Source organism: Lacerta agilis, chromosome 8 (genome assembly GCF_009819535.1).
Source record: "Lacerta agilis isolate rLacAgi1 chromosome 8, rLacAgi1.pri, whole genome shotgun sequence".
In the NCBI taxonomy this organism is placed as follows: Eukaryota; Metazoa; Chordata; class Lepidosauria; order Squamata; family Lacertidae; genus Lacerta; species Lacerta agilis.
In genome coordinates, this window is record NC_046319.1 from 73,235,682 (window position 1) to 73,248,786 (window position 13,105).

Below are 13,105 nucleotides of genomic sequence, written 5' to 3' on the forward strand. Positions count from 1 at the left end.
CTTCCTTGGCCAAAAGAAAATGAAAAAAGTGAAACCTGAGTCCTTCCTGTTGTGTAAATGGCAGGCTAGTCCTGTGACAATAGCAAGAGAGAGGGAGAATTTAAAAATCTTCGTTCTTCGATAGTAGCAACGTACCTTACCCACCACAAGGGAGCAGCGAAGTTCCATCAGAGTAGCCCATGTCCAGGAGCCTTAAGCCACAAATTTCAAAGGGGATATATGATGCAAATCAGAATCATAGAGCTGGGGAAGAAGAAGCCTCAAAGGTCATCCAGACCAACCCTCTTCTGGTGCAGGAAATCGACTACTGTACAGAATTCTTGCTAGGTGGCCATCCACCTTAGAGACTTCTAACAAAGGAGAATCCACCATAGAGTTGTCACCCGTCCCATATAATACAGGATCGTCCCATATTTCAATGTAAAATGCCATGTCCTGTATTGATCAAATATAGGAAGCTGTTTGTCCTGTATTTCCTCTCTCTGTGTGTCTCCCCCATACCCTCCAACGCTTTGAAGCCAAAATCCAGGACACCGTCTTGCCGAACGCCATCACGTATGGTGCCCACAAATGAGCATTTTGTGGGCACTGCATGAAATTGCAGCCCTGAGAAAAACAGCCTTTTTTCATGGGGAGGAGGGTGAAATGCACCGCAAAATCATGTGAGATCATGGCAACCAAAATGACCACCATGCGCTCATGATTAAAATGTGGGTTGTTCTGGTCTGGGACAGTTTTGGGGTGTGCAATACCTCACCCAGTCCTGTCCTGTATTTTGGCAGACAAAAGGTGGCAACTCTAATCCACCACCTTCCTAGGGAAACCGGTTCCTGTGTCACATAATACTGTCACGATTTTCTTCCTAACGTTGAGTCAAAATTCCCTTGTCATTTTGTGGCAGTGGCCCAAATGGCCACAATAAATGTGATAATGTGTACCCCTGTGAATCCTTGAGCGTGCTTCTAATAGAGAAGTTATGGTAGCCTGTTACCTTATGAAACTGATGGTTTTGCAAGTTTCTGCCCCATTGGGGCAGAAATACAGCTAATATGTGAATCACAAAGATACAAAGCTAGAACAGAAGTTGCTACATGGTGCAAATGGCTACACGTAACACAGGTTCCCAACATCCACACTAACACAACGTAACAGAACATGGTGGGAATCAGAACTTATTCAGCAGAAATTGCCAGTGCTTATTGCGCATGTGTATTAAACATGAAATGAGGTAATGATGTATATGACTGGTGAAAATTGAAATGCTTTGTTTGAAATTTTATAAATACCACTGCCTGGACCACTGGGCGGGGTTGCAGTTTTGCGGAATGATCCGACTGCAGCCTACTGCTTTGCAATAAACAAAGTTGGACTCATGTTTCTGAGTTTTATTGGCATAAACTCAGGAGATAAGCTATTTTTGGCTTACAACAGTTTGAAGTGAAACTGTGAAGCCATCAGATTCTACGCTTTGGAGCCAAAAGGCTTCACCAGCCCAGTTTGCCCAAAGGTGAAGTCCAGTACCCAGGTGGAGGGTTTCCCCTATTAATCCCCTATTATTAATCCCAAGACCTCTTCACTGCTGCTGCTTTGGGCAGCCTCCACTGCTACTCGATGAGCCCCTGCTGCTATCAGGTGTGCAATGGAATCCTGCAGCACAGGTGAAATATTGCAGCAGCAATGGCATGGAACAATGCCCGCAACCCCGAAGCAGTGAGTGAAATTACACCCACAACAAGAGCCAGGCGCAGGAGGCTGCAAGAGCATGCTGCTTGGTGGTGCAAGGTCGCCTCTCCAGACTGTTGGTATTTTGTGGGAGGCATTGCAGACAGGACATTTAGGTTTGTGCAAGTATTAAAACACTGCTGCCCTGGGGCAGCGAGATCCAATTAAAAATGAAAACAGACTTTCTGTGGTTAGGAATAAGACGGGAAAAGCAAACTTCAAGTGTGGGATGAGGAAAAGATGAATGAGAAGACACATAGCCAAGCAAGTCAGGATAGATTGCTGTTTGTTGTCTAACCTCCCCACGAGCAAATCAGAACAAACGTTCTATGAAGAAGCCCCAGTTTACTGTGCACTTGCTGCATTTCCAGGGCTGGGTTTTTAACGGATTTCACACTACCTTGTCCAAAACACATACCCTGTACTTTGTAATGAAACACTACTGCGTGGTGTGTTACTTCTCAAATGAGCTTGACGCCGAATAAGCTGGTCCTTATTCATCTCTAGCCAAGGTGGGACCACTGTTGCATAGTGTAAAGACAAACTTTGCCCTGTCAATACCCCCGGGTGTGTACAGAAACAGAAACGAATCTGACATTAATGAAGCTGTGCTGGTGTGAACAATGCCTGGCAGGAGGGAACAGCTGAATACACTGCGGGGGACAACTTCACCGCACTCTAAGGTGCTGATGTGAGCACACTCATCAGGAGTGCCAGTTTGGCCCCACGACCGTGGGTGCCACACAGCATGCATGGCCCTGGCACAGAAATTTGTGGGTGCCCAGCCCCTTTGTGGGGAATTTTGTGAGTGCTTGGGCACCCAGGGCCCCAGGGAGTTGGCACCTATGACACCCATAGTCTAACTTCTGCATTAAGCTTTGCACAAGCAAATCAGGATATGTGCTCAATAACCACTCCACTCTTTTTAGGCTTTGGTCCAGCAGGCAAGAGATGGAGGTGACTGCTTAAAGGTCTTCCATGGATAGTAGCCATGCCAAGTCGCTGTTGTTTGTGTCCTACCACCACACCTGGAATGAAGAAAACAGCTCTCTAGTTTCAATCAGGGCAGCGAGAGAGAAGGAAGCCAGGGCTTCTGAGGTTGGCAGACGAGAAGCAGTTGCGAGGGTGTGTGGTCACTTTGGGGAAGACTGACATTATTTCAGGACTGGTACTACGAGTCTGGGTGTCTCTGCCAGCCTATTGCCGCCATCCTGGAATCATTTGTAAACAGATCTCTCTTCCCTTGCAAGGAAACTGACCCTTCCCTGAAAGTTCCAGTCTGGGAAGTAGGAAGCAGAAATCACAGAGTGTGCCGTGGAGCCCGGCCTTGCATGCAACATTGCCACATTCTTGGACCGGATGCTGCAATGCGCAGGCACCTACGATGCATAGCAGACCAGAGCAACGTTGCAGGTGACAAAAATGTCGCATTGGCTGCAAGAATGCAACTGTGCATGCAGTGCTGGTCAAGTGCTCTCTGCCCTTCTCCTGTCTTTGGGCCTTTCGGTGGAGTCCACGCATCCATGGGTGTCCGTCAGAGCAGCCGCATCATCATCATCAGGAGAGCAGGCAGCAGCAAGTGCATCAGCATAGCCCTGGAGGTCAGCTCCATGCTGCGGTTGCAGAGGGAGCCAGAGCAGCATTGGATGGAGGCATTCCGGCTCAGGCCCAGCAGCTGTGGCTTCTCCCGGCAAAGCTTCTCCAAGCTGCAGCCACGCAGCAACGTCTGGCCTTCCTCTGGAAATAAACACATGTGAGACATCCAGTATAGAGGCACATGAGGGACTGGCAGATCAATGCTTACAAGTGGGGGAGAAAATCATATTATTATTATTATTATTATTATTATTATTATTATTATTATTATTTATACCTTGCCCACGTGGCTGGGTTTCCCCTGCCACTCTGGGCAGCTCCCAACAGAATATTAAAAACATGATAAAAAAAATCAAACATTAAAAACTTCCCGATACAGGGCTGCCTTCAGATGTCTTCAACACGTCAGATAGTTGTTATTTCTTTGACATCTGATGGGAGGGTGTTCCACAGGGCAGGCGCCACCACCAAGAAGGCCCTCTGCCTGGTTCCATGTAACCTCACTTCTCGCAGTGAGGGAACCACCAGAAGGCCCTCAGAGCTGGACCTCAGTGTCCGGGCAGAACGATGGGGGTGGAGACGCTCCTTCAGCTATACACGACCGAGGCCGTTTAGGACTTTAAAGGTCAGCAGCACCAACACTTTGAATTGTGCTCAGAAACGTACTGGGAGCCAATGTTGGTCTTTCAGGACCGGTGTTATATGAGGATCCTCTATTGCAGGGGTGGAGAACCTCAAGCCCACAGGTTGAATGTGGCCCCCTTGGCCTCTCTATGTGGCCCTAGGGCAATGCCACTTGCAAAATCCACACCTCTCACTGGTCCTGCTCAGAACACTGCTCTAGTGGTTTTATCTGGCTGGAATCTGTCAGTGGTGTAGCAGCCCAGGACCTGCAGTGAGTTGGAAACCCTTTGCTATTTCTGGAGCAGGGCCCCTGTCTCCAGCAGGCTACAGCCACCCAAACAGCACACAGGGGGAGCTCTGCACCAACTGACTGCACCAAAGCTGACCATTTAGGAACACTGAAAACACAAGGTGCTTCCGTTTCAAGAGAATTTATGTTACATAAAATGGAACTTTAGGGAAAACGCAACTTAAGATTGCTCTGAAAGAAGACGTTGGAGCAGAACTCTAAATCATTTGCCCATTTAAGTACACAGAAAATAGTAGATCTATCAGAAAGGCAATGCATGGAAATCTGCACTGATTCCTACGTCTGGGGCCCTTATTAAGGTCCAGAGATTGCATACTTATGGGGGTGGTAGGTCGTTGATGGGGGGCCCTGGGTGAGAGACAGAGAAAGGTCAGTCTCCCAGGATGAGAGGCAGAGGGGGAGAAAGGAAAGATCCCCGGTGAGAGCTGGCATGAGCTACTGTCTTCTGTGAGTGGTAAGGGCTAATAATTATTTTTAAGAAAGCGTTCAAATAATTTCAGTAGCAGTTCCAAGTATGTTGCAAAATCTAAGAATAGATCAAAGACTATTAAACTCTAACAAAACCTGTTATGTTATGGCAGTGAATTAATAATGAGAAATTGGAGTAAGGAGTTGACAGAAAGTCTGGTCGATAGAAAGAGTCCATTTTTATTTCAAGGTTTTGACTCTACTAGTTGATGTAGTAAACCTTTTTTGTTTTCCTTTTCTGCTTGGTGTGTTAAAGTGAACAATAACAATAAAAATCTTTTTTAAAAAAATATTATTATCATTATTTTAAAGAGAGGACTCTGTATTTGACTTATTCTATTTGTATTTTTTGTAGCCACTATTTTATTGTATTATGAAAAACTTTAATAAAAATCTCATAAAGGAAACCTGCACTGATTGTTGCAATGCATCCTGGATGATTATTATTATAATTATTGCATAATTATAAGGTCTCTAATAGCATCACCTCAATTCCACATGCTTCCTAGTACCTACACACACACAAAGCTCACCTGTGACATTCACACACATGTTCTGGTCCCCGACACACTTGACATGAGTCCAGTTCCCTGTGGCACATTCCCCTTGTCCAGAGTCACAGCAGCTAGCGCATTCCAGGCCATTTTCAGGCTTCTGCTTGACCCCTGGGAAACAAAGAGGAAACTGGGCTTTGACTCAGAGCAGGGGAACCCATTGACCATTCAGGTGTTGTTGGACTACAACTCCCATCATCCCATGCTGGTGGGGGTTGGTAGGAGTCCAACAATATCTAGAGGTTCCTGTGCCCTCAAGTTCCTTCCAAGTTATGGGGCCTCTGTGCCTGAGGAACACCCCTCCAAACCTAGGGCTGAGCACCACCATCAGTCCATCCTAGAAGCCAGTTTCTGGACAGCAGGGCTAGTCTGCATGGATGCAGAGGGCAAGCCTCCTGTTCTAGCCCATACCTCACTGTGCCACTTTGCTGTCACTATCCTGTTAAGTATAATTGGTTTAATTCACACTGAAATGGGAATGGCTGTGTGTATTGGTGAAAAAGTGGAAGATTCCATTAACATAAAAGGTAAAGGGACCCCTGACCATCAGGTCCAGTCGTGTCCGACTCTGGGGTTGCGGCGCTCATCTCGCTCTATAGGCCGAGGGAGCCGGCGTTTGTCCGTAGACAGCTTCCGGGTCATGTGGCCAGCATGACAAAGCTGCTTCTGGCGAACCAGGGCAGCGCACAGAAACACCGTTTACCTTCCCGCTGGAGCGGTCCCTATTTATCTACTTGCACTTTGACATATGCTAAGCTAAATTAAGAGGCAAAGGGCTCTCTGCTGACTTGATGAGTGGATTATTAACCACTGTTGTTTTCTGCTAGCTAACATGTGAGTGTTTAACCTTAGATCGCACTAGAGGCGTTGAATTGCAAATTCGCCATCTTGGAAGGGTGCTGGCTGAAGTATTTTGTTCTCAGACTCTGTGAGAGTAAGGGTGCAAATGAAGCTTTCCAGGTAAGCAGCCTCCAGCAAACTGCAGGCTGCGGGGAGACACAGACCTCTGTTTCTAGGTCTGTTGAAATTATGTCATATTTTGGGAGATGCTGAGCCTATGCCTTGGCCTTATGGAACTGTTTGGATGTATTGTTTGGTGTTTCTGTTCTGTTTAGAAGAAAGTTCTGCAAGGAAAGTTTTGAATAATATCTAATGGGTCTGGACAATGCTTCATTTTCTAAAAGTGTTGGTTTTTATGTATCCAGTTGCTTCAAGCTGCACACTATTAACATCTGCGATATATCCAACGAAGGCACAAATGTTACCTTGCTCTGAAAAGTGACTGCAGATGCTCTTCTGTCCCGGCCGGCCATCATTACACAGCGGGGTGGAACAGCAGCTGATGTCCAGCCTTCCCGAGAGCTCCGGGAGTACATACTGGCGGCGGCACAGTGTCTCAAGGCCACACGTCCGGTAGGTCATTTTCCAGGCACCGTCGGTCACTGGGAAGCAACATTCATTTATAAGAATAGCACAATGTAGCCTGCAAACATCTCTCTGAACTGGCTATGGCTTCATTGCCTGCCTGCTGCAGGCCAATGTACAAATTTCAGCCTTCCTTATTCCTTTAGGCTCTTGGCCTGCCTTCTCCAACCAAGTGACCTCCAAATGTTTTGGACTACATACAACACCTGCCTGCTGGGAGTTATAATTAAAAAAAAATCAGGAGGATACCAGGTTGACAAAGGCTCTCCTGGCCATTGGTTTGTTTCTTCCTTTTTTGCCCCATCATCTCCCCCAGTTCTCACTTCCCCTCCTCCCTCCAGCCTTTGCCTCTTCCCCTCCTTCCTCTGGGCCACTCATTCTTCCATCCCTCTATCATTAGGCACTGCGGCTTCCTCCTCAGTCCACTGCCTCTTCATTTCCTAGGGGCCCAGCTTCTTCTACCTTTACTTCCCAAACACCTTCCTCACCTGCCTAGCTCTTAAGTGCAGAGCAGCTCTGCTAGTGGAAACCAGAGACCTGTCTGCCAGCCACATCCCTTCTGTGACAGCATAGCAGCATAGCCAATTGCCATTCCTAGGTCCTTGCTCTCCAGTGTCGCCCAGTTTTCTTCTGCGAGGTGTGTATTTTGTGGTGCACACAACAGTTCCTCGGAGTTACAAACGTGCCCCCATCACCAGGTACCAAAAGGTTGTGGGACTCCTGTTTTGCATACTCATGATCCTCTAACGCTATGACAAATTCTCCCCACATCCTTGAAGCACATCCCTTAACCCAGGGGTAGGCAACCTAAGGCCGGTGGGCCGGATGCAGCCCAATCGCCTTCTCAATCCAGCCCACGGACGGTCCAGGAATCAGCGTGTTTTTACAAGAGTAGAATGTGTGCTTTTATTTAAAATGCATCTCTGGGTTATTTGTGGGGCCTGTCTGGTGTTTTTACATGAGTAGAATGTGTGCTTTTATTTAAAATGCATCTCTGGGTTATTTGTGGGGCCTGTCTGGTGTTTTTACATGAGTAGAATGTGTGCTTTTATTTAAAATGCATCTCTGGGTTATTTGTGGGGCCTGTCTGGTGTTTTTACATGAGTAGAATGTGCGCTTTTATTTAAAATGCATCTCTGGGTTATTTGTGGGGCATAGGAATTTGTTCATTTTTTTTTTCAAAATATAGTCCAGCCCACCACATGGTCTGAGGGATGGTGGACCGGCCCACAGCTGAAAAAGGTTGCTGACCCCTGCCTTAACCCCTGTTGGTCTAGCACTATTGCTAATAAATTCCTTCCTAGCAAATGCTTTTTGAAGAGGGGGGGTTAATTCCTTAACACTATATTAAAACTTTGAAAGTCTACACACACGAACATACACACATGTTTACTGTATAGCAGGGGTCACACTTCTGCCAACAGAGCACCTTGGATTGTGCAAAGATCTACAGGGTGCAGGGAGTAAGCATGATTTGACCAACTTGGTGCACTTTCAATATGTATTGCAAGCAGTCTTCCTTCTTCCCAAACACTTTCACATTCCTTTTTTTTTTCTCCCCACCCCCCAACAGCCTCCCATTCACACTCTGTCCTTTCAATAGCCTCTGATATACGTATTCCAAATGAGGCCCCAGCTTACCAGTAAAATCCATGCACTGATTCATGTCCCCCAAACACTTGATCCGGGTGGCATTCCCTGGAGCACACTCTCCAGTGCCTCGATCGAAGCAACTGTAACACTCCATGCCATTGGCCACCTGGGGAGAAGTGGCCGGAACTGAAAAGGCAGAAGAGGGGGACAGGAGTTTACTGTGTGATTTGTATTGTATTGTATTGTAAGGTAATCCCAGGTCAGAATCCAACCTACAATGCAACTCAGTTTTCAATATCTTTAAGTAAAACACCCGATCAAAATGAAATAATAATAATAATAATAATAATAATAATAATAATAATAATAATAATTTATTTATACCCCGCCCATCTGGCTGGGTTTACCCAGCCACGCTGGGCGGCTCCCAACAGAATATTAAAAACACGATAAAACATCAAACATTAAAAACTTCCCTAAACATCTGGCTGCTTTTAATGTAGGTATTTTTTTAGCGAGGGCACAGGAAGCAAGTTGTTGCACATCATACAAATGGAACTGACTTGAGAAATAAATCATATTCCAGCCCTAGTAAGGTTTCTCTCTCAGGATAACCCAACAGTAGCCAATTAACTCTGTGCATCAGGAAAAAATTTGTAGCTAGATAAATCTCAAATCTGTGCTCTACTCATCCCTGGGTTAAGTGAGCCCCACTTTTGCTGGTATGTCATCTCTTTAAAAAAAAAAAATCTCATTTCCCTTCAACAGCCATTATTTCATCACCTCTAAGCTGATGCATTGGTTCTCTTTCTGCATGATCTTCACTTATAAGTGAAAACAGAATGCTTTAAACAAATTCCCCTCCATTCCAGTATTCAATTGTCCTCACTTTCTCAGATCCAAGCACTACTGCATCAGTCTAGAGGTCAATAACTACAGTGGATCTCACTGAGGAGGATGCGAGTTGTTTCGACTCCAGATGTTTGAGGCTACACCTCCAGATGTTTCAGGTTACGACTCCAGATGTTGTGACACAATATTTGACTCTCACGTGGAGGAGGCACACAAAGAAGGGCCTCGAGTGATGAGCGCAGAGTCTGGGTTGGTTTATAAGGGGAGAGGCAGTCCTCCAGGTATTGCGGTCCTGAGTTCGGGACCTGCTATCCCCCACAAGAAAACTCCCCAAAGGGTTTTGCATCTTATTCTCCTCACTTACCGCCTGTGAAACGGATGTTACAGAGGTCTGAGTCACAGTAGTAAGTATTGTGCACCTCTCGGTCATCTTCAGAGTACACATTGGCTGTGCGGTTGGACACGCCCTCCCCAGAGCAGCCTTTCATTACGTATTCGGCTATTTCCAAGTCTGGGGACATAAAATGCAGGGAATTGGAAATACAGAGAGAAACAGCCAGATCAGTGCATTTAGAACCAATAGCCCTGGAGGAAATAAGGCACCATAGCCTGAAAGTTCTTGAAGCATCTGCTCCTCACCATGTCAGGATGTTTACTTAGGTATCCCATCCGCACGATAACATTTGAAGCACTATGATACCAATTTAAACAGTCGTGTAAACATCCTGGCAGGAAAGGGCAACACTCAGGTTTGAGCCTAGGCCTCTTTCATTAAGTAAACAAGCAAGCAAACAAACAAACAGTGTGACTCACCTGGCAGCATAAAAACTCCAGCGTAGTTGTTTGTATCTGGAAGACAGTTGGGAGGCAGATGATCAGTAAAGCGGTCTGGGGCTCAAATGAGGCAGAGCTGCTTCTTTCGTTTGATCTACCAGAATGTTTCACGCCAGGCGTGCCAACTCTAGGGGGCCAAAGGCACCTTGGCCCCCTCAGTCTTAAGGTGCTCCTGCATGCGTCACATGCGTGGCACACAATGTGTGTCACAGGTACAGCGGCCGGCTCCTCCAGAGCACTCGGCTTCCTGCGTCAAGCGTGCCTTGCAATGCATCATAACACATGTGCAATGTCACACACACACCTCATGTGCCAGCCCCCCCCCCAAAAAAAAATAATCTTGGGGGCAACCCAGCGTCTTCACCAGAGATGGAGAACCTGTGTCCCTCCATAACTTCCTGGACTCCAACTCCCATCAGTCCCAGGCACCATGGCCAATGGCCAGGCATGATGGGGCCTGTAGGTCACATTGGCACCATACAGTTTAAGCACTATTATACCACTTAAGCAGTCCTCCCCCAAGGAATTCTGGGAGCTGTAGTTTGTCAAGGGTGCTAAGAGCTGTAATAATAATAATAATAATAATAATAATAATAATAATAATAATAATAATTTATTTGTACCATGCCCATCTGGCTGAGTTTCCCCAGCCAATGATTCCCCTCCTAGAGCTGCAATTCCCAGAGTGGTTTAACAGTTAATCCCTCTTCACAGAGGACTCTGAGAACTCTAGGTCTGGGAGGAGACCTGTGCTTTTTTGTTCTCTTACAGAAGAGCTTGATGGTAGATGAGAAGCAGGAGCGATCCCTGGGCGTACAGAGCTGCTCGGACTGGACGCATTCATGGAACATCCCCACACACTGATAGCACCGCAGGCTGTTGGCTGAAAGGGTGAAAACAATAGATTAGCCAAACAACAACCATGAACAGGATGTGACCCCAAGAGCTCCATGTTATTTCCTCGCTGGGGAGGGGAAAGCAGTTGCTGGTTGCTTTCAAACTGCTTGTAGATTTATAATTGCTTTTCTATATTCCAATGTTTTAACAGTGTTCAGCGCTGGGTGACTCAGCAGGCAGACTAAGCTTGCGCTCAGGGCAAACCAGCAAAGCAGAAGAACTAACAAAAACGATATGGGAGGGGGGGGTTACATTTGACATTTTTGCTAGACTTCCTCACACTCTTTCCTCATATTTTTTTTTACTTCTACCCAAATTAACCAAGGGGCATCCTACTAATGTTTACTTAAATAATGCAAGGAAATCAGATCCTGTTGTGTTCTGCAATAAATCTATTTTTATGTTTTTGAAACTTTATTTTATGGTTTAGTGTTATTTTATTTTGAATTTACATTGTAGGAATGCCCTCTGGGGGTTGTGTCCAATGCTAGTTCAGCTCAGAGGGTTTATCCACACTTGTCCCATGCCTGGAAAGCATGAGTCTAAACAGTTTTCCCCTTGCCCCACTCCTTTCCCAGGGAAAACCTGCTCTCTAGTGCTAAATCGGAGCAAATGTCAGTCTCGAGAAAATCCATTGACATTTGCTTCAATTATGCACTAAAGAGCGGTTCCCTCGTGGGAAAGCTGCAGAACAAGAGGAATTGTGGGTCAGCCCAGAGCATCTTCTATTGAGGCAGAACATCCTGGTTTCAATTATTTGGCTTCTCCAGGTAGGGCTACGAATGTCCGTCTGCCAGAAACCTTGGAGAGCCTTTGCTGCTAGTCGGTGTAGGCAATCCTGAGATAGATGGACCATTGATCTGACTCCGTATAAAACCTCTTTCTGTGTTCCTGCAAGAAATATTCCCCGGGAGAGGGGGGAGGAAAAGAATAGAAGCCTTCCCCCCACCCACAAGGCCTGCTTTGCTCTGCCTTATTCCACAGCAAAAATCCACCCCTAAGCAATTTGATGAATAGATCTTACCTGCAGCCAACATGGAGAAGAAGAACGTAGCTATCGCCAGCAAAGCCTGGCTCCCGTGCCGGGACGTCTCCTGTTCTCCCATCCTCTTTGTGGGTTTTTTCCTTTTCCAGTGAAAATTGTGTTTGCAACAGCCGCGTCTGGCTAGGTTTAACCGGAAGATGCGTCCTGTAACCTAAAGCCAGCTTCAGGTTTCTGGGAACTCCCGCAATCCACTCTCCAAAAGCCAAAGAGGCTGGGTTTGGCAGAAGACAAGGTGCAAGATACAGTATGTTTCTCTTGGGAAATTCACCACCATTGAGAGTACAAACAGGATGTTTGTATGGAGGTTCCAGCTTAACACAACCTTTGGGGGTTTTTTAACTGCATAGCAAACAGAAGGGTTATTTCTGTGGACTTCAGACTCCAGAGATATTCTCCAAGCAGCCTCCTTTCATCCCCTGGAAAATCAACAGAAACGTAAGATTTAGAGTCATTCATCTGTATATGTAGTCATCAGGCCGTCACAGGGCAAAAGATTTTGACAGTGCAAAAGTAACACAAAGGTGACATCAATGGAAGTCAGCTCAGACCCAAACAGGCTGTGACATAAACGAGCTTAAAGCGCTAATGTTCCCTGGCTGATCGTAGCGTGTCCCTTTAAACAAAGATATTTCAAATGAAAATGTTAAAGAAAAATGGGATGAAATAAAAAAAGGAATTAATGCAAACCTGAACGGAATTAGGTAAAACATACATGAATGAAAGCATAAGAGAAACTTACAGTTGTGAATCTCCCTGACAAGATATGGCAGAAACATAATCCTGCTCTTCAGGATTTCGGTTCTCCTGACTTGCTGGCCCCTTCTGAACGCAGTCTGATTTCTGGGTACCCAACCATAGGAAGAGAGTCAAAAAGTGGGTTCAGAGAACCACAGTCCCACTGCTGTCCTCCAAAGAGTGCTCTGGAATGGGTTTTCGCTGGGATGAAAGTATCAGATCTGTTGTACTGGAGTCTGGGGGCAAATGGAGATGCTGCCAGACCGCACTGGGGGCTGCAACAAAGAAAGCTTTTTTGCCCTTCTCCTTCTGCTCCCAAGCCAAGAAGGCCAGCACACCCCCAAGCTAGCCGCCCAGGTAAGGAAAACTGCAGCTGCCCAGCCACTGAAGGTCCAACTGAAAATTATTCACACCTGACCTTCCATGAAGGTCTCTCATGCTCCACCTCTG

The 13,105-nt window shown here is 46.2% G+C and overlaps 1 protein-coding gene across 1 annotated transcript; it reads right to left on the bottom strand.

The window, feature by feature from the left end:
- Window positions 1-1,375: 1,375 nt before the first annotated feature.
- Window positions 1,376-12,191, bottom strand: LOC117051677 (urokinase plasminogen activator surface receptor-like). The gene is made up of 8 exons (XM_033158258.1): window positions 11,900-12,191; window positions 10,748-10,861; window positions 9,958-9,993; window positions 9,509-9,655; window positions 8,341-8,478; window positions 6,540-6,716; window positions 5,254-5,385; window positions 1,376-3,459 (listed from the first exon to the last, which is right to left on the bottom strand). Exons 1-8 carry the CDS (start codon window positions 11,979-11,981, stop codon window positions 3,257-3,259), a joined length of 1,029 nt encoding a protein of 342 aa, XP_033014149.1. The 5' UTR covers window positions 11,982-12,191; the 3' UTR covers window positions 1,376-3,256.
- Between the last annotated feature and the right edge of the window lie 914 nt (window positions 12,192-13,105).

Bases quoted from the DNA above. Each gene is read 5' to 3' on its own strand.
- LOC117051677 (XM_033158258.1), bottom strand. From the start codon at position 11,981: ATGGGAGAACAGGAGACGTCCCGGCACGGGAGCCAGGCTTTGCTGGCG. The intron at 8,479-9,508 runs GTAAGTGAGGAG...CTGCCTTTTCAG, and splicing joins TAACATCCGTTTCACAGGCG to TTCCGGCCACTTCTCCCCAG. The intron at 3,460-5,253 runs GTGAGCTTTGTG...GTTTATTTCCAG, and splicing joins CATGTGTGTGAATGTCACAG to AGGAAGGCCAGACGTTGCTG.